The 20,994-nt window shown below is 45.5% G+C and overlaps 1 protein-coding gene and 1 non-coding gene across 3 annotated transcripts in view; both read left to right on the top strand.

Annotated features, from left to right (window-relative positions):
* The first annotated feature begins 4,434 nt into the window (after positions 1-4,434).
* On the top strand, positions 4,435-4,541 carry LOC114115035 (U6 spliceosomal RNA). Its single transcript, XR_003589539.1, has one exon. It is a non-coding gene; the product is annotated as a U6 spliceosomal RNA (small nuclear RNA).
* A 3,790-nt stretch (positions 4,542-8,331) lies between these two features.
* Positions 8,332-20,994, top strand: part of LDLR (low density lipoprotein receptor) — a 34,488-nt gene continuing 21,825 nt past the window's right edge. For both annotated transcript variants that reach the window (XM_060416284.1, XM_004008531.5), the window contains exons 1-3: positions 8,332-8,498; positions 18,681-18,803; positions 20,354-20,476. In XM_060416284.1, coding sequence (XP_060272267.1) covers positions 8,432-8,498; positions 18,681-18,803; positions 20,354-20,476 — 313 coding nt within the window. In that variant the 5' untranslated portion in view covers positions 8,332-8,431. The remainder of the gene's footprint in view (positions 8,499-18,680; positions 18,804-20,353; positions 20,477-20,994) is intronic.

The raw sequence follows: 20,994 nt of genomic DNA on the forward strand, positions 1-20,994 counted from the left end.
TTTCTCTTCCTTCCATCCCCCCTTTCTTTCCTTCTTTCTTTATCTCTTTTTTATTTCTTTTCTTCTTTCTTTTCTTTTCTCCCCTTCCTCCCTTTTTTCCCTTCCTCCTTCTGTTCTTCCAATTTTTTTTCTTTCTTTTTAAATATTTAAGCATGGCAAAAGACACATAACAGGGACTTCCTTGGTGGTCCAGTGGTTAATGTGGGTTCAGGGAATGTGGGTTTGATCTGTGGTTGGGGAGTTAAGATTCCACCTACTCTGCAGTGCTGCCAAAAGATTTAAAAAAAAAAAGACACATAAAATTTCCCATCTTCGTCATTTTAAGTGCACCATTCAGGCACATCACATGCACGCACATTTTCAACCAGCGCCACCATGCATCTCCAAAGTATTTCCATCTTCCCCGACTTCAGTTGTCTCCCTACTAAAAAATAACTCCCCAGTCCCCCTCCTGCAGCCCCTAGAAACCATCATCTTACTTTCTCCTCTATAGAAATTTGACTCCTTCTAGAGACCTCCTGAGGGCTTCCCTGGTGGCTCAGCTGGTAAAGAATCTGCCTGCAATGCGGGCTACCTGGCTTTGATCCCTGGGTTGGGAAGATCCTCTGGAGAAGGGAAAGGCTACCCACTCCAGTATTCTGGCCTGGAGAATTCTATGGACAGTATAGTTCTTGGGGTCGCAAAGAGTTAGACACAACTGAATGACTTTCACTTTCACAGAGACCTCCTGAAGGTGGAATCATACAGCATTTGTCTTCTCGTGACTGGTTTATTTCACTTTTTTCTTAATCACACAAGTAATAAGTAATACAGGCATGCCTCATTTTATTATGCTTCACTTATTTTTTAATATTTATCTAGTTATTTGACTGCTCCAGGTCTTAGTTGCAGAACATGGGATCTAGTTCCCTGACGAGGGATGGAACCCAGATCTCCTGCATTGGGAGCATGGAGTCTTAGCCGCTGGACCACCAAGGACATCCACTATGCTTCAACTTATCGTGCTTTGCAGACACTACAAATTTTTTACAAACTGAAGTTTTGTGGCAAGTCTATAATCACTATTTTCCAACAGCCCTTCCCCATAACTGCCTGGCCTACCAGCCTCCCCCACTCTCCCCATCCCCACCAGAATGGTGTATCTGGCACCACTGATAAACCCGCATTGACGTATCTTCATCACCCAGAGTCCATAGTTGATATTAGGGATCACTGTGTTGCACAGTCTATGGGTTTGGATAAGACGTCCTGGAGTGTGAAGCCAAGCGGGCCTTAGAAAGCCTCACTATGAACAAAGCTAGTGGAGGTGATGGAATTCCAGTTGAGCTGTTTCAAATCCTGAAAGATGATGCTGTGAAAGTGCTGCACTCAATATGCTAGCAAATTTGGAAAACTCAGCAGTGGCCACAAGACTGAAAAAGGTCAATTTTCATTCCAATCCCAAAGAAAGGCAATGCCAAAGAATGCTCAAACTACCGCACAATTGCACTCATCTCACACGCTAGTAAAGTAATGCTCAAAATTCTCTAAGACAGGCTTCAGCAGTACGTGAACCGTGAACTTCCTGATGTTCAAGCTGGTTTTAGAAAAGGCAGAGGAACCTGAGATCAAATTACCAACATCCGTTGGATCATGGAAAAAGCGAGAGAGTTCCAGAAAAACATCTATTTCTGCTTTGTTGACTATGCCAAAGCCTTTGACTGTGTGGATCACAATAAACTGTGGAAAATTCTGAAAGAGATGGGAATACCAGACCACCTGACCTGCCTCTTGAGAAACCTATATGCAGGTCAGGAAGCAGCAGTTAGAACTGGACATGGAACAACAGACTGGTTCCAAATAGGAAAAGGAGTACGTCAAGGCTGTATATTGTCACCCTGCTTATTTAACTTTTATGCTGAGTACATCATGAGAAACGCTGGGCTGGAAGAAGCACAAGTTGGAATCAAGACTGCTGGGAGAAATATCAATAACCTCAGATATGCAGATAACACCACCCTTATGGCAGAAAGTGAAGAGGAACTGAAAAGCCTCTTGATGAAAGTGAAAGAGGAGAGTGAAAAAGTTTGCCTAAAGCTCAACATTCAGAAAACTAAGATCATGGCATCTGGTCCCATCACTTCATGGGAAATAGATGGGGAAACGGTGGAAACAGTGGCAGCCTGAACTGAACTGATACACACATCCTGCCCTGTTCTCTCTCCTGCAGTCCTTGACGATGAGGTGGTGTCTCGGTTAATTCTGAACCTCCCCAACTACAGATCCAGGGCTTTTGCCATGTTCTCAGTATGAGTTTGCTTTCAAATCTGTGGTTCTTCTTGAAAGAAAGGAGTGGCGGTCCAGGACAAATTTGAGTTATGAATGATCAAAATCCCATCAAACCAGTCAATCCTAAAGGAAATCAACCCTGAATATTCATAAGGACTGATGCTGAAACTAAAGCTCCAATACTCTGGTCACCTGATTTGAAGAGCTGACTCATCGGAAAAGACCCTGATGCTGGGAAAGATAGAATGCAGGAGGAGAAGGGGACGACAGAGGACAAGATGGTTGGATGGCATCACTGACTCAGTGGATGTGAGTTTGAGCAAGCTACGGGAGATGGTGAAGGACAGGGAAGCCTGGCGTGCTGCAGTCCATGGGATCACAGAGAGTCAGACAATGACTGATCAACTGAACAAGAACAACAGCGGAATTCAGAAGCAGGGCATCTATAATGCTGTTGGCAGGCAGATCAAAAATAATATCACTTATTTTCACTTATCTATTTAGCCCTTACTACATGTATGGATGTGAGAGTTGGACTATAAAGAAAGCTGAGCACCAAAGAATTGATGCTTTCAAACAGTGGTGCTGGAGAAGACTCTTGAGAGTCCCTTGGACAGCAAGGAGATCCAACCCATCCATCCTAAAGGAGATCAGTCCTGGGTGTTCATTGGAGGGACTGATGTTGAAGCTGAAACTCCAATACTTTGGCCACCTCATGCAAAGAGCTGACTCATTGGAAAAGACCCTGATGCTGGGAAAGATTGAGGGCAGGAGGAGAAAGGGACAACAGAGGATAAGATGGTTGGATGGCATCACCCACTCAATGGACATGGGTTTGGGTGAACTCTGGGAGTTGGTGATGGACAAGGAGGCCTGGCGTGCTGCAGGTCATGGGGTCGCAAAGAGTCAGACACAAATGAGCGACTGAACTGACTGACTGCTAGGCACTAGAGATACTAACTATATAATATTGTCTCTGCCCTCACATGGCTTATAGGCATCTTATGGAGACAAACGGATGGCTACAGCGTCAAGTCTGGTCTCTAAACGCACCCATTGGGAGGCACCAAGGCACCTGTGGTTACTCGCCCTCTCTGACTGCTGAGTTCTGTTTCAAAGGCAGCTATGAAGACTCACCTTAGCCAAAAGACCAGGGTCTTTTGGGTGGAGACCAATTTTGGTCTGAGCCTCCTGGTGACTTAGAGAGGTGGAAACCTGGATAAAGGGCATCAAAACGAGGAAAACACGTGCCTTGGGTTTAGACGATTTTGCAAGCCTAGGGACTTTTAGATGAAGTGGATTCCATGGAAGGTTTGTTTTTAAGTGCCTGTGAGGAAGAAAGTTTCCCCTAAAGAGAAGAGTGATGAAAAAAAGAAGATGTCATTGCAAAAGACAGGCAAAACCAAAACAAGGAACCAATACACTATGGTCATTATGTGCCAAACAAGCATGGCTCCAATATGTGTCCAACTCTGCAACCCCATGGACTGTGGCCGGCCAGGCTCCGCTGTCCACAGGGTTCTCCAGGCAAGAAAACTGGAGTGGGTTGCCATGCCCTTCTTCAAGGGATCTTCCTGACCCTGGGATTGAACCTGTGTCTCTTATGTCTCCTGCACTGGCAAGTGGGTTCACTGCCACTAAAGGTACCTGGGAAGCCCCCAATTGCATATATATATATACATATTAATATGAGATGGTTGGATGGCAATAACGACTCAGTAGACATGAGTGTGAGGAAACTCCAGGAGTTGCTGATGGACAGGGAGGCCTGGCGTGCTGCAGGTCATGGGGTCACAAAGAGTTTTACACGACTGATCGACGGAACTGAACTGAACTGAGACATATGCGTGACACATATATATAATCATTTATATATAAAATCATTGTATATATAATCCTTTAGAACTTCCCTCATGGCACAGTGGATGGGAATCTGCCTGACAATGCTGGGGACACGGGTTTGATCCCTGGTCTCAGAATATTCCACATGCCATGGGGAGCAACTACTGTGCCACACACATGGAGCCCGTGTGCCACAGCTACTGAAGCCCACGCTATCGTGCCCAGGAGCTGCAACTACGGAGCCCACATGCCGCAGCTCCTGAAGCTGACTTGCCTAGAGCCCGTGCTCTGCAGCAAGAGAAGCCGCCGAAAAACTCGGAGCATATACTCGCTTCGGCATCACATATACTAAAACTGGACCGATACAGAGAAGATTAGCATGGCCCCTGCGCAAGGATGACAGGCAAATTCATGAAGCATTCCATATTTTTAGCAAATGAAACAATTGACAAAGGATTAATTCCCAAAATAAACAAGCAGCTCATACAGCTCAATACCAGAAAAACAAACAACCCAATCAAAAACTGGGAAAAAGACCTAAACAGACATTTATCCAAAGAAGACATACAGATGTCTTCTTGCTGAAAAGATGCTCAACATCGCTCATTATTAGAGAAATGCAAATCAAAACTACAATGATATATCACCTCACACTGATCAGAATGGCCATCATCAAAAAGTCTGCAAACAATAAATGCTGGAGAGAGTGTGGAGAAAGGAGAACACACTTACACTGTTGGTGGGGGTGTAAATTGATACAGCCACTATGGAAGAAGGTATGGAGATTCCTTAAAAAACTAGGAATAAAACCACAATATGACCCAGCAGTCCCACTCTTAGGCATATACCCTGAGGAAACCAAAACTGAAAAAGAGACATGTATTCCATTGTTCATTGCAGCACTGCTTACAATAGCTAGAACATGGAAGCAACCTAGACGCCCATCGACAGATGAATGGATAAAGAAGTTGTGGTACATATACACAATGGAATATTACTCAGCCTTAAAAAGGAATGCATTTGAGTCCATTCTAATGAGGTGGATGAACCTAGAACCTATTATACAGAGTGAAGTAAGTCAGAAAGACAAAGATAAATATTGTATTCTAACGCATATATACAGAATCTAGAAAAATGGTACTAAAGAAATTACTTACAGGGCAGCAATGCAGAAACAGACATAGAGAATAGACTTATGGTCGTGGGGAGAGGGGAGCAGAGGGTGAGATGTATGGAAAGAGTAATGTGGGAACTTAGATTACCATATGTAAAATAGATAGCCAATGGGAATTTGCTATATGGCTGAGGAAACTCAAACAGGGATTCTTTATCAACCTAGAGGGGTGGGATGGGGAGGGAGATGGGAGGGAGGTTCAAAAGGGAGGGGATATGTGTATACCTATGGCTGATTCATTTGGAGAAGGCAATGGCACCCCACTCCAGTACTCTTGCCTGGAAAACCCCATGGATGGAGGAGCCTGGTAGGCTGCAGTCCATGGAGTCGTGAACAGTCGGACACGACTGAGCAACTTCACTTTTACTTTTCACTTTCATGCATTGGAGAAGGAAATGGCAACCCACTCCAGTATTCTTGCCTAGAGAATCCCAGGGATAGGGGAGCCTGGTGGGCTGTCTATGGGGTCGCACAGAGTTGGACACGACTGAAGCGACTTAGCGGCAGCAGCATGGCTGATTCATGCTGAGGTTTGACAGAAAACAACAAAATTCTGTACAGCAATTATCCTTCAATAAAAAGATAAATTAATTTTTTAAAAAAAGTCTGAGCACTGCAACGAGGAGCAGCTCCTGTTTGCTGCAACTGGAGAAAGTCCAGGCATAGCAAAAGACCCAGCACAGTCAAACGTAAAAATAAATAAAACACACAACAGTGCTATATATAATTATTTATATAAGTAATCATTTTATATAATCATTATATATATATATATATATATATATATATATATGGCAATGGCAACCCACTCCAGTACCCTCGTCTGGAAAATCCCATGGACAGAGGAGCCTGGTAGGCTGCAGTCCATGGGGTCTCAAGCAGTCGGACACGACTGAGCGATTTCACTTTCACTTTTCATTTTCATGCATTGGAGAAGGCAATGGCAACCCACTCCAGTGTTCTTGACTGGAGAATCCCAGGGATGGCAGAGCCTGGTGGGCTGCAGTCCATGGGGTCACACAGAGTCGAATACGACTGAAGTGACTTAGCAGCATATATATATATATAAATTTACTTAATCCTCACAAGAACCCTGAGTAAGTTACAGAAGAGCATATGAAGGCTCCAAGAAGTAGAGAAATTTAAACAGCGTGACTCCATCCTCGGGGCAATATATGCTTTTGTGGCAGGAACACAAAGGACCTTGAAATTTCTGCAGACAGATTAAAGGGAGACCTGGGTAAAACTGCCCCAGAATTCTTGCCCAGGCTTAAGCCCTCCAGGAATGTTCTTTTCAGGGTTTTTGTAGCCCTTTTCCAGGCCTGTCCCTATATCTCCATACAACTAGCTCTGAACACATGTTAAGTAAGCTGAGTCCTCTCTGAAAGACAGTCTCTTCCTGGTAACCCTTTCCAGGGCTGTTGAGCAGAACAAGCCACCTACCACCAGATGGATCAGAGAAAGCTGGGCTTGCAACAGAAACTGAGTCTGTGAGGTCCCTTAAGTTTTCAGAAGAGAAATCAAACTTAGTGCTCCTGACTTTGAGGGGGGAAAAAAAGGAGCATATGTTAATATGTTATAAGGAATGGAATGGAGGGTGACACATTCATAAATGTTGCAACTCCCAGAACTTGCCCATCCTTGTCAATTTCTGCAGGTAAGATTATTCATGATTTCATTTTGACCCTGACACTGAACCTGCCAAGTAAAGGAAGTAGGCATTAGTTTCTCCCTGGTTTTTACCTCCTTCCCCCACTCTGCCCTCTCATCCGCTACCTTGAGGCTTATGGGATCTCACTTCCCTGACCAGGTATGGAACCCACTCCCTCTTCAGTGAAAACATGGCATCCTAACCACTTGACCATGAGGGAAGTCCCAGTGTCCCATTTTTTTAATTGGCAAAGCTAAGGGACTCGCCCAAATTCTGTATGATTCAGAAGCTGGGGCTCTATACTGCCAGACACTGTAAGTTTCTTCTCCTGGGTTAATCACTGTTTTTCTTTCTGAGAGTTCAGTTATCTCCTCTCTGCCTCTTTTCTGCCTTCTCTCCTGGGTTTCTCCCAAAGCCTGCTGAGAGGGTAGTATGCCTGCCAAGCTCAGTTTGTAAAACCTCAGAGAACTCTGTTCGTTCCAGAGAGAACCCTCCCAAACTGCCAGACCCTTTGTAGGAGGGCTTTTTGGCAAGGGACCCTGGCAAGTTCATCAATCTCCACCAAAGAGACACCCTGATTCTTAAAAGCTGTTCACCATCAGCTCTTGGTGGTTTCGGCATTCAGGTTCAGCTCTGAAATCTCTAGTCTGTTTTGATTTGGCTTTGGGGAGAGGAAGTGGCCATGGCCACTCTGTTTGTTCAACCCTTTCTCTGAATAAGATAAATCAATATTTATGTCCAGACCCCATGTATGAGGTCAGTTGATTTCAGAGATGTTTTGGCCCATAATTCATCCAAGTGCTGGATCCCGCAAAACAAAATCAGTCTTTGCCAGTACTTTTGTGATCATTTTATTTAAATGCATCACTGATAACAGTTTTATGGGGAAATTTGGAAGAACCCTCTAAAACTATATATGATGAAATAGTTAAAATCTATAAACAATTCCTAGGCAAGTAGAGAAAAGTGGTGGGGGTTAAGTTTCCAACATCTCTAGTTTTTGGTTTTGAGTCAGAGGGGAGATGTCATTAGCCAATTAGACGATTTGGAAGGGCAGATCGAATCTTCTTTGGGCACCAAAGGGAACATAACAATCAAAATTTGAGAGAAATTTAAAGGAGATGCGGGATTTCATTTTGAGGGTGGGCATGGGGGCGGCTCAGCTCTTTCTGCGACAAACCCTGTAGCCTGTCCGGGACCAGCTTTGGAAAGAACTGGAGTCTGAATCAGGGCTTCATGGGTTAAGGAGCCCATGTCACATCGGCCGTTTGAAACTCCTCCTCTCCAAACTCCTCCTCCCACAGTGAGGTGAAGATATTTGAAAATCACCCCACTGCAAACTCCTCCCTCTCCGGGAAACCTCACATAGAAATGCTGCATATGACTGGGGCCCCGCGTGCAGTCGCGTCCTGGCCGCGCGAAGCCGGGGTTGCCAGAGCGGTCACTGCCAGCGGACAGCGGCCTGTGCCGGGGCGTGACAAGCGGAGGCTGGGATCATGAGGCTCGCGGGCTGGGGACTGCGCTGGGCCATCGCCCTGCTCATCGCTGCGGGGGAGGCTGCAGGTGAGGCTGGCTCCGGAAGCCCGCGCGGGATAGGGGTGAACTCCTGAATTTGGAGAGCCCCTTGGTATTTTGGGGGGCCGGCGGGAGAGAAAATGAAAGATCATTCAATCCATGGAAGACGTGGGAAAATGACACAAAGTCCTTCCCCAATGGCTGGATTGGGAAAAGGTTTCTGGGGATAGGTGTCTGCGGGGTCTGGAAGGGGAACGCGACGCGGCTTTCCCTACAAGTATCCCCACAATGGGGGACCACTCCCCTTTTCTTAGAGCCTGGTACGCTTTAGGAGGAGGTACTCCCTCCCAGAGTTATTCCAGGGGTGAGACGGACCCGAAAACCGGTTGCTCAGCCTGGAGGCCCTACGGGCGCTCTTCCACATCGTCTCACCCTCAGGGGTTACGGCGGCGTTCCAGTTGGCTTTGTGCTTCCCAAGGGCGCTGCTGCCTCTGGAAGCGGAGCGGGACTCGTCTAACCTGCACCAAGCTTCCGCCCTTAGCCTCCTCCTCCGGCCCCGCCTTCAGCCCTGTGGGCCCTCCCCCGAGCTCCCATTGGGCGCCATTCGAACAGGCGAGCCTCGAGCCACACCCCTTGGCCAATGGGAGGCGGTGGTTGCTGAGGCCCGGGCGGGGCGGGGCGGAGCTGGCGCACGCCACGCGCCTCACCTACATCTCCGTGAGGATGTCGAAGGCTAGTCGTTCAGGGCTCCCGTCACAAATGATGCGACAAGTCCCGGGCCCCTGGAAAAACTCTGCAAGCATAGATGAGGTGCCCGCTGAGCGCTTGAGCCCCGCTCAGCCAAGGCCTTTTTCCTCCTCTATCTGCAATGATGCCTTCGTACCCACTTTGTCCTCGGGAGCTTCTCTGACCCCGCCCGACTGGGACCAGTTCGCAGACGTGACCGCCAGGCCACCTTCAAGGCCTCAGTTCTTCCCAGTCTGAAACGTTGCCTAGAAACTCTAGTCCTTCCCGGATCGGACGTGAAGGGCACTTAATGGAGACTTTCATCCGTGCCTGGACAGGGACCGAGAGTTGGGGACCGAATGGAACCCTTTGGGGTTGCCTTGTTGTTCATAGGCGCTAAAATGAGTTCAGTTGAGCTGCTCTCATGACAACATGACAACCTTTCATTTTAGGGGGTTTGAATTTTAGATTTGGGCAAGAGGCTGCTGCTGCTGCTGCTGCTGCAAGAGGCTAGTTGGTGCAATATCCTGTTATCCAGTGGCTGAGAGAGACATTTGACCTCACCCTGGATAATAAAGAAATGGTCCTTTTCCAACTTAACAACCAGCTGGGCCTAGAAAAGTATTGGAATTGTCCCATGAACAGGATGCAGGAAGCTTTTTTTTTTTTTTAATGGGGGGGAGGGGTGGCTTTGAGCAGAGAACTTTGAACTCTTGGAATCAGTACCTGTGACACACACATCACAGTTTCCTCTGGGAGGAAAGGAAGGAGGATTTCAGCCACATGGCAGAGGGTTATTGTAATAATTCGGCCATTGGGTTGTGTGAAGCAGAGGGATGGTGGCTTGGAAAAGAGACAGTTGATGAGCCTGTATTTCACACAGAGATCCACTCCTTCTTCAAGAGGATATTAATGGCAGTGAAGTTTCATTAAGCAAGATATGTTGCTTCAGTTTCCTTTTTCACTGGGCAGCTTGAGGATCTGATGTATTTTGGTTCTCAAGGAGGCTCTGAGTCTGGGTGTGTTCCCCAAACTCCTGAGAGTGAGTAGGCAGCTATTAAATATCTGCCTGCAGTGTGGGAGACCTGGGTTCAATCCCTGAGTCCGGAAGATCCCTGGAAAAGGACATGGCAACCCACTCCAGTATTCTACTGTGTATTCCACTAAGTATCTACTCTGGCATTAACTTCATGATAGACATCTGTAGCAGCCCTGGCTACTCCAGTTTGCCCCGAGGGGCGGGGATTTCTTGTCTGTTTATTTTGGGAATGGTAGTAATTGGAATCTTAACTGCTTGCTTTCCTTTAGCCAAATCAAAGTCAATTAATTGACAGTTGGGTGAGGGGTATCAGATATGCCAGGGACACACCCAAATTCAGAAAGTAGAGTGTTCCTACTAAGCTGTGTCTGCTTTAACAGAGGATAAGATGGTTAGATAGCATCACTGACTCAAGAGACATGAATCTGAGCAAATTCTGGGAGATAGCAGAGAACAGATGAGCCTGGCATGCTGCAGTCCGTGAGATCAGGAAGAGTTGGACACAATTTAGTCACTGAACAACAACTGCTTTAACAACAAGCCCCAGGGGGATTCACTGGTCATTGTCAGGCATATTTATCTTTCTGGGCAACACTCACTAAAGATAGGGAGAATGTTTCTGAGACTGCAAACCTTTAAGAGAAATATCTGCCTCATTCTGTCTTTCTAGGGCATTCCTGCTCATATCTGTAGGGTTCCTGCCCTAATAAGACCCAATTCCAGATGCCTTTTTTGCTCAGTGCTTTGATTGCCTTTCACATTCCACATTCAGTATGTTAACAGCATCCACAATCTGCTCCGCTGTCTAGCAAGTAACCATGTGTTGCTAAGACACCATGCAAGTAGTCAGCAGTGAACAGTGATAGAAACTGGCTACCCCTCAAAGGAGCAGACGACAAAACTACCACGGAGATCACCTCCGGGGAAAATACCTTGGTGGTCCCTCTTGTGGGAAAGAGCACTGGTAAAAGGATTTTTCATTCATTTTCTGGTAAGACTCTTAGCTTCAGCCATTTTTTTCTTTTATTAAGATTTTTTTGGTGTGGAACATCTTTTTTTGAAAGTCTTTATTGAATTTGTCATGATGTTGCTTCTGTTTTATGTTTTGGCTTTTTTTGGCTCTGAGGCCTGTGGGCTATTAGCTTCCCAACTAGGCATTGAACCCACATCCCTTGCACTGGAAAGCGAGGTCCCAACAACTGGACCGCCAGGGAAGACCCAGGCCATTTCTTTTTCAAGAAAGTGATTCCAAGTATTTATTTTTTAATTAATTTTTTTTTTTTTTTTTTTTTTTTGGTCCATGCCTCTCTTGTAGGATCTTAGTTCCCAGGCCCTGTCAGTGAAAGCTACTGCTACTGCTAAGTCACTTCAGTGGTGTCCGACTCTGTGTGACTCCATAGACGGCAGCCCACCAGGCTCCCCAGTCCCTAGGATTCTCCTGGCAAGAACACTGGAGTGGGTTGCCATTTCCTCCTCCAATGCATGAAAGTGAACAGTGAAAGTGAAGTCACTCAGTCGTGTCCGACCCTCAGTGACCCCATGGACTGCAGCCTACCAGGCTCCTCCATCCATGGGATTTGCCAGGCAAGAGTACTGGAGTGGGGTGCCATTCACTGAGCCCTAACCTCAGGACCACCAGGGAATTCCCTCCATGTATTATTTTGGTTTTCCTGAACAACCACTATCTTCAGTATCCGCGGAAGGAAAACCTTGAAAGCATTTACCACCTCAAATGTGTGCTGGCGAAAAAGCAGAAATGTATATTCTCCTTTTCTGTTTCGATAACCTTGTTCCTGATTCCTCGCCCGTGACAGGAGAGGTCTAAGGGCTAGAGTTTCGATTGTTTTCTGTTTTTGCGGGGGAGAGGGATGTTGCTTATGTAATTTTAGCCATCCCCAGTATGAGGAGTTATGGGATGTGGCGCTCTGGTTTGCTTTTGCTGAAATTCAACTGAAACTGACATACAAAACCCAAACCTTGCTTGTGGAACTGGGAGGAAATAAGAAAGAGCTGTTTGTTTCTTTGGGCTGTGGTGTTTGAAGTAGGACTAGTTCTGACTCCTTGGTCAGGTCGGGGTTGCCCACTGCCGGGACACCTATCTTGAGGTGCTATCCTGGGTGCTCACCGTCATTTATCCTTGGCCATATGAGCAAGGCCACGAGACATTTCCTAGCTGACTGCTGTTGGTAATGGTGAAACCCATTCACTTTTCATTCAGACGTTACAGCTGATGGCCAGCTGGATGAACAGCTGTTCAGGTAGAAATATGTAGTAGTAGGCTCTTCTTGTTGGTAGGGTCTTCAGCCATCTATGACAAGAAAATATTTGATTAACTGTTGCCCAGGGGAGGGCTCGTTGGTGTCCAGGGAAGGGGGTTGTTGTTCTTTCCCTCTCTTACTTTTGTTATTATTGTAATTTTTATTTTTGGCTGTGCTGGATCTTTGTTTCGAGGTGGGGGCCCTCTAGTTTGTGGGCTTTGTTGCAGAATGTGGAATGTTAGTTCCCCAGTCAGGGATCGGACCCAGCGCCCCTGCATTGGGAGTGCAGAGTGCAGAGGACCACCAGAGAAGATCCTCTTTATCCCTATTTAAAGGGCTTTAAGATGGTTTAATGTTTCTAGCCTTTCCAGTAGGGCTTCCCTGGTGGCTTAGACGGTAAAGAATCTGGCTGCAATGCAGGAGACCTGGGTTTGATTCCTGGGTTGGGAAGATCCCCTGGAGAAGGAAATGGCAACCCCCTCCAGTATTCTTGCCTGGAGAATCCCATGGACACAGGAGCCTGGTGGGGTACAGTTCATGGCGTTGCAAAAGAGTTGGACACGACTGAGCGACTAACGCTTTCATTTTTGCACTTTCAAAATGATTTAATATTTTTAGCCTTTCCAGTAGCACATTCTGCGTGTGAGATGGTTCCTTGGGCAAAGTGGATTAGCAGTGATTGAAACTGCCATCTCCTGGCTGGGAGAGCAGATGGCAGAAGTTCCTCCTCCAGAATCCTCCTCCTCTGTAGAGAATGTCCCTTGCCTGAACTTCCTTTTTTTTTAAAACTTTTTTTCTGAGAGTCCTGGAATTTTGATTGCTTTTTACCCACCCCATGCGGGAAGCCAGAAGTGAATCATTTCCTTTTTCAGGCATAATCACAATTCAGCTGTGAGTCAGTGGATGTGGGGTATATTGCAGAGGCACCTCAGAGGGCGATGTCCTGTCTGGATCAGTAGCTGGGCGATGCATTATCAGTCTGTCTTCTGATAGCGGCAGATTCTAGAGCTCAGCTCATTTGAATCTCCTGAGCTCTCCACTGGGGTTACCTCCAGCTTGGTCTCTTTGTAAGTTCAGTTACCAAGTTCTGTTGATGCTTCTAAACACTCCTTGTATGTATTTCTCTCTTTATCACCTATAGCCTCCTCCACCCCTCCACTCATCTCTCTCCTAACCTCACTTGACTGTTCCTCTGGGTAGGAACACCGGACAATGAGCTTTGAAGACCCAGAATTTGTTTCTTTTGAATTAAAGGTGCAATTGCCATACTATAAAATCGACAGATAAGAGTTCAGTGAGTTGTGATAGACATCTACTTCCGTGTAGCCACCTCTCATTAGGACCTAGAGGACTTTCCCCCCAGGAAGTTCCCAGCTCTCTTCAACTTACTCACCTGCCAGACACAGACCAGAGGCACCTCTAATCTGATTTCTGTCATTGCGAAAAGTGAAAGTGTTAGTCACTCAGTTGTGCCGACTCTTTTCAACCCCATGGACCCACCAGGCTCCTCTGTCCACGCGATTCTTCAGGCAAGAATACTGGAGTGGGCTGGCAGTTCCTTCTCCAGGGGATTTTCCCGACCCAGGGATCAAACCTGCGTCTCCTGCATTGCAGGCAGATTCTTTACGTCTCAGCCACCAGGAAAGCCCAGTTTCTATCATCATCGGTTAGTTGTGCCTGAGCTAGAACGGCACATGAATAGTATGTACTTGAGCAAAAGAAACTGGACAGGGAATTCCCTGACTGTCCAGTGGTTAGGACTCCGAGCTTCCACTGTAGGGGGCAGAAGCTTGATTCCTGGTTGAGGAATTAAGATCCCACAAACCACACTGCTCAGTGGGGGAAAAAAAAGCTTTGGACCTTTTTGAACTTGACATTGTTATACACCTGTGTTAATAATTCTTCTGGGTCCCAGGGACTTTGCACTTAAAAATTTGACAGATTCTGCCCTGTTGCCCTCCGAAGAGATGAAACTAGAAGAGTTCCACTTTTCCAAAATCTTTGCCCAGTAATATGATGGACCTGTCTCTGATTGGGGCATACCAGCTGAACAAATCTTGTTTTGACTCAGGCCTTGGGCTCTGATGGTTTCACGCTAAAAGGAAGAAAAAGACATTCCTTACTCTCCAGGAGTTTAAATCTAGGCTGGGGGACTTGGTAAACAAATGCTTTCGATCTTGTATGTTAGGAGTGAGAAATGGGTGTTTTAGGAGCTCTTGTATGCGTGCATGCTAAATCACTTCCAGTTGTGTCCAACTCTTTGCGACCCCGTGGACTATAGCCTGCCAGGCTCCTCTGTCCATGGGATTCTCCAGGCAAGAATTCTGGAGCTGGTCGCCATGCCCTCCTCCAGGAGATCTTTCTGGCCCAGGGATTGAACTGTGACTCTTACCATCTCCTGCATTTGCAGGTGGGTTCTTTACCACCAGCGCCACTGGGAAGCCCACGGGCTGCTAAACACAGTTTCGGGGAAGGTTAGCTTCGAAGCTGAACTGTTAGGCAAGTAAAGAGGAGGGAGTTAGGTGGGGACGTTGTACCAGAAGGGACTGCAGAGCTTTGGGATCTGAGGTTGTGAAATCTTTTTTTACCAGATCCAGCATGTTCTCCTTAATATAATTATTTGTCATATACCGATGCTATCATCTGGTGTACATTAAAAACCATAATTATACAGAAAAGCAGATATGTTAAAAAGGTGAGATAAAAATCAAACACATAACATTTTAAAATATCTTGTTATTTGTGATGGCTTCCTACTATAGCTAAAAATCTCAAATCATGATGTAGTGGGGGCAAGGTTTCTTTTTTTCCTTTATATCTCTATATATGAAGTAACATATATATATATATATATATATATATAGTAAAGTATGTTTGATTTACAATGTTGTGTTCATTTCAGTGATTCAGATTCTTTTTCAGTTTCTTTTCCCTTACACGTTATTACAAGACAATTGAGTATATAGTCCCCTGCGCTACATAGTAGGTCCTTGTTGGTTATCTATTTTATATATAGTAACGTGTATGTGTCCATCTCAATCTCCTAGTTTTTCTGTCCCTCAGTTCTTTCCTCTTTGATAACCATAATCTGTTCTCTATGTCTGTGGGTCTAATTTCTGTTTTAAATCAGTCCATTTGTATCTTTTTTTTTAAAGACTCCACATATAAGTGCTACTGTATAATATTCATCTTTCTCTACCTGGCTTACTTCACTTAGTATGATCATCTCCAGGTTTATCCGTGTTGCTGCAAATTGCATTATTTCATTCTTTTTTATTGCCAAGCGTTAAGGGCAAGGCTGATGATTAGCAGTTGGACACAGGGAGCCACACTTCAAAGAGTGCCTTTGATCATTCTTATTTTTATGGCTTGACTTTCCACCATATCTAATTAGGTCTGTTTTTATCTTGTACGTTGAGGGTAAGAGGGGCAGAATGCTCACTAGGAGGAATCAACTTGTCAGTGCCACCCTCTAAGGTCGTGAAGTTTGCACATTCACTTTCACTCACAGCTCATTAACTTAACCTTGGTCCCATGGCCACACCTGGCCGCAGAGGAAGCTGGAAATTATAGATCCTCCCTTGGGTAATGTGCTCAGTTAAAACTTGAAGGTCTCAAACTTCCCTGGTGCTCCAGTGTTTAAGAATCCACCTTGCAATGCAAGGGACATCGGTTGGAGCCCTGGTCTAGGATGACCCCACATGGCACGGAGCAGCTAATCCTGTGCACCACATCTACTGAACCCGCACGCCAGAGCCTGTACACTGCTTCTAGAGAGCAGCCCCTGCTCACTGCCTCTAGAGAAAGCCCTCAAATAGCAACGAAAACTCAGCACAGCCAACATGCAAGCAAATAAATCTTTAAAAAACTTATGAGTGTTTAAAGAGAATGTGCATACGTGCGTGCTCAGCCATGTCCAACTCTTTGCGACCTCATGGACTGTGGCCCACCCATCTCCTCTGTCCATGGGATTCTCCAGGTAAGAATACTGGAGTCGGTTGCCATTTCCTCCTCAAGGGGATCTCCTCGACCCAGGGATCAAACCCAAGTCTCCTCTGTCTCGTGCATTGCAGGCATATATTCTTAACCATCTGAGCCAGCCGGAAAGTCCACTTAAAGAGACTATCAAGGGGGAAAAAATCTGAATACATAAAAAGACACAAAGCATGTAAGATCTTGAATCTTCTCCCATATGCAGAATGAGGGAAGAAGAGACTTCTTGCATGAGAAGAATCATTCAAGGATCAAGGATCTTTTTGTCTGGAAGCTTCTCCCGGGAACGGACTAATTCTGGAGACATAGTTTATGCCTTGTGCATGAAGAGTTCATTAATTGCCTTTGTGCAAAATGAGCAAAAGAATACATTTTGTGCAAACTATTAAACTATTTTTTGGGGGGGTTTCAGTCAACATTCAAAATAAAGTGATAAAAGAAAAAATGTTCTTCTTACGAAAGTAGTGAAAAATATAATAAATGTAGCCATCAGTAGCCATCAGTCCAAACTTATATTTTACATATCATTTGCCTTCAGAATATCTGACTCATGAGGAAATTTCTGCTAGCTTCTTCTTTCTTGGTCTTATTTCCTTATCCTGAGATAAACTGGATCATAATTTTTATTAACTGTGTTACTTTAGATTATGAAGGGGATCAAAGTCTATATTTAAAGATTAAAAGAGTAATACCAATTTTATTACCAGCCAATAAAAGTTTATTGGAAGCCTGGTGTGCTGCAGTCCATACGGTCCCTAAGAGTCTGACACAACTGAGTGACTGAAATGACTGACCCACTCCAGTATTCTGGCCTGGAGAATTCAGTCCATGGGGTTACAAATAGTTGGAATGAGCAACTTTCACAATAAAAGTTTGCTTTGATCATAGCTCACACGTAACAGTGACCCTGAATCACAGCATCATACCTGAAACTAAATGTAGTCAGTATTATTTTGCTCTGTGTCCTTGGTCTCTTAGTCATGTCTGACTCTTTGCAACCCCATGGACTGTAGCCCGCCAACCTCCTCTGTCCATGGGGATTCTCCAGGCAAGAATACTGGAGTGGGTTGCCTTGCCCTCCTCCTGGGAATCCTCCCCACCCAGGGATCATACCCAGGTCTCTCGAATTGCGGGCAGATTCTTTACCATCTGAGCCACAAGGTGTAAAAGTCATATATTTTAGGGGGCTTCCCTGGTGGCTCAGGAGTAGAGAATCTGCCTGCCAATGAGAAGACACAATTTCAATTCCTGGTCCAGGAAGATCTCACATGCCTCAGAGCAACTAAGCCTGTGCACCACGACTACTGAAGCCTGTGGGCCTAGAACCTGTGCTCCGCCACAAGAGATGCTACCACAGTGAGAAGCCAGAGCACCACAGCTGGAGAGCAGCCCCCACTCTGGGAGGCAGTGAAAGACAAGGAAGCCTGGTATGCTGCTGTCCATGGGGTCGAAAAGAGCTGGACACAGCTCCGCGACTGAACAGCAACAACCCGTTTCTTTAGATCTGAAATTAAGTTATATGATCACCTCCTCCGCTGGATCTCTGCTCTCTGACTTCTACATTAATAATCTCTCATAACTTATGTACCCTTTTTCGGGGGGCTGTGCTGGGTCTCAGCTGCATCACGTGGGCTTCTTGGGGTGCGCGAGCTTAGTTGCCCTGTGGCAGGTGGGATCTTGGTTCCCCAACTAGGGGAACTAAGTGTCTCCTGTACTGTAAGGTGGGTTCTCAACCACAGAACCACGAGAGAAGTCCCAGTTTTTATCTTTAGTTCCTTTCTACCTACTGGAGAAAGCTTTTCAAGTTTTCCTCCAGCTTAATGCTTTTGCAGCCTCAATTTCCCTTGGTCCTGTCTCCAATACAGGTTTGTGACATGCTAAATCAAATCAGGTCCTTTTCTTTGCTATTGCGCACCCAGGTTCTAATATTTTGTCCCCATCGCCCAATGGATCCACACTTTGGACTCACCAACCATGATGTCAGAATCTCACACTGGGGATAAATCTCTTTTTAGGAAGTGTTTTTCGCATCCTCCACTATACTTTTGGTTCACTCAGTTTAATTGTTGTGCGTGTTTGATTTCCTGGAGACCTGACTGCTGCAATAGGATTGTATTTCTGGTTCATTCTTCACTTGGCAGGAAAGAGACACAAAGAATTCGGGCATTTTGTGATCCGAGCCCTGATTCTTCCTTCTCCTTTCTTTCTCTTTAGTGGAAGACAACTGTGCGAGAAATGAGTTTCAGTGCCGAGATGGGAAATGCATCTCCTATAAGTGGGTTTGTGATGGGACTGCCGAGTGCCAAGACGGCTCTGATGAATCCCAGGAGACGTGTAGTGAGTATCTCCCCAACTTTGGACGTGACATGTGTCCTAACCTTTTCTTTTTAACTCCTTTTTTTTTTTTAATCTAAGTATAGTTGTGTTACACTTAAACATTTTCAGTTTTAATTTTCAATGTGTTAATTTCTATTGGATGGCAAAGTGATTTGATGATAGCGGGTGACAGATGTGGTAGAAATTGACAAGCATACTAATGTATTCTTCTATGAATTAGGAGATGGGCAGAGAAGATATTGGGCTTTCCAGGTGGGTCAGAGGTAAAGAATCCACTTGCAATGCAGGAGATGTAAAAGACTCGGATTTGATACCTGGGTCGGGAAGATCCCCTGGAGGAGGGTATGACACCCCACTCCAGCTTGGCAAGCTACAGACCATGGGGTTGCAAAGAACTGGAGAGGACTGAAACACTTAGCATGCACACAGAGACGATATTATTGGAACTTTCCTTTAAAGGCTCTTTTTTTTTCCATTGAGGTTCATGTTACACAGATTAGCCCTTTTTTAAGATTGTTTTTTTGGTGGACCATTTTTAAATGGTCCGTTTTTAAATATCTTTATTGAATTTGTTATAATATTGCCTCTTAATGATTTAGGTTTTTGGCTTCAAGGGGGTCTTAGCTTCCCAACCAGGATCGAACCTTCACCCTGTGTTAGAAGGCAAAATCTTAACCATTGGACTGCCGAGGAAGTCCCACAAATTAGCCTTTTTGTGTGTTTGTTTTTTGTTTTCTTGGCCACTCCAGGTGGCTTTTGGGATCTTAGTTTCCCAACCAGGGATCAAACCCATAACAGCTGCAGTGGAAGCTTAAGAGTCTTAACCGCGGAATTAGGCCATTGGGGGTAGGAATAAAATAGGAATTTGGGATTAACAGATGCATACTACTATATGTAAAATAGATAATCGACAAGGACCTACTGTATAGCACAAGGAACTATATTCAATATCTTGTAATAACCTATAATGGAAAAGAATCTGAAAAAAACACATACATATATATACACACACACACGTATAACTGAGTCACTTTGCTGTACACCTGAAATTAACACAACATTGTAAATCAACTGTGCGATTTTTTTAAAAAGCCACCCCAAAATTTTAAATTAAAAAAAGTGACCAGTTTAGTAGCATTAGTATATTGCAACCACCACTTCTATCTCATTCCGAAACCTTTGCAACACCTAGCATCTAACTTATTAAAAAAAAATTATTTTTCTGTGCTGGGTCTTAAGTGCAGCATGCAAGACCTTCAGTCTTCCTCGTGGCATGCAGGATCTTTAGCTGTGGTATATGGTATCTAGTTCCCTGACCAGGGATTGAACCCAGGCCCCCTGCATTGGGAGCATGGAGTCTTAGCCACCAGACCCTCAGGGAAGTCCTCAGCAACTCATTTTTAATAAGTTCCATTAAATTTCCTTCATTTTGGTCCAGAAAAGTGAGCCTGAATCTCCTATCAGAAAACTCTGGGTTCTTCCCTTGCAGAGCTGGGAGTGGCAAGGCCGTCTTGCCTCTGAGTTAAGGTTCAGTTCTGTTCCTCCCATAGAGTCTGTCACCTGCAAGATGGGGGACTTCAGCTGTGGGGGCCGTGTCAACCGCTGCATTTCGGAGTCCTGGAGATGCGATGGCCAGAAGGACTGCGAGAATGGCTCGGACGAGGAAGGCTGTCGTAAGTGGGGTCCCTTGCCTGGTGGCCCGTGGATCCTAGCCGTGTCCAAGTGACCTGACTGGGTTCCCGGCTGAGGTCAGAGTTTGTTCCAAACCACAGAGAGTTTCAGATGGGAAGGCACTCTGCAGCAGGTTCTGTCTTGCCTCTTTGATTTTATTCATTATTTATAATTTATTTTCTAAGTGTGTAGATTTTTTAAAAACAAAGTAAGGCTCTTAAAAAAAAAAAAAAAACAACAACACCCTGGGGGAAATTTAAATAATTGCTGCTGCTGCTAAGTCACTTCAGTCGTGTCCGACTCTGTGCGACCCCATAGACGGCAGCCCACCAGGCTCCCCCGTCCCTGGGATTCTCCAGGCAAGAACACTGGAGTGGGTTGCCATTTCTTCTCCAGTGCATGAAAGTGAACAGTGAAAGTGAAGTCGCTCAGTCGTGTCCAACCTTCAGTGACCCCATGGACTGCAGCCCACCAGGCTCCTCCGTCCATGGGATTTTCCAGGCAAGAGTACTGGAGTGGG

Source organism: Ovis aries, chromosome 5 (assembly GCF_016772045.2).
Source record: "Ovis aries strain OAR_USU_Benz2616 breed Rambouillet chromosome 5, ARS-UI_Ramb_v3.0, whole genome shotgun sequence".
Taxonomy (NCBI): Eukaryota; Metazoa; Chordata; class Mammalia; order Artiodactyla; family Bovidae; genus Ovis; species Ovis aries.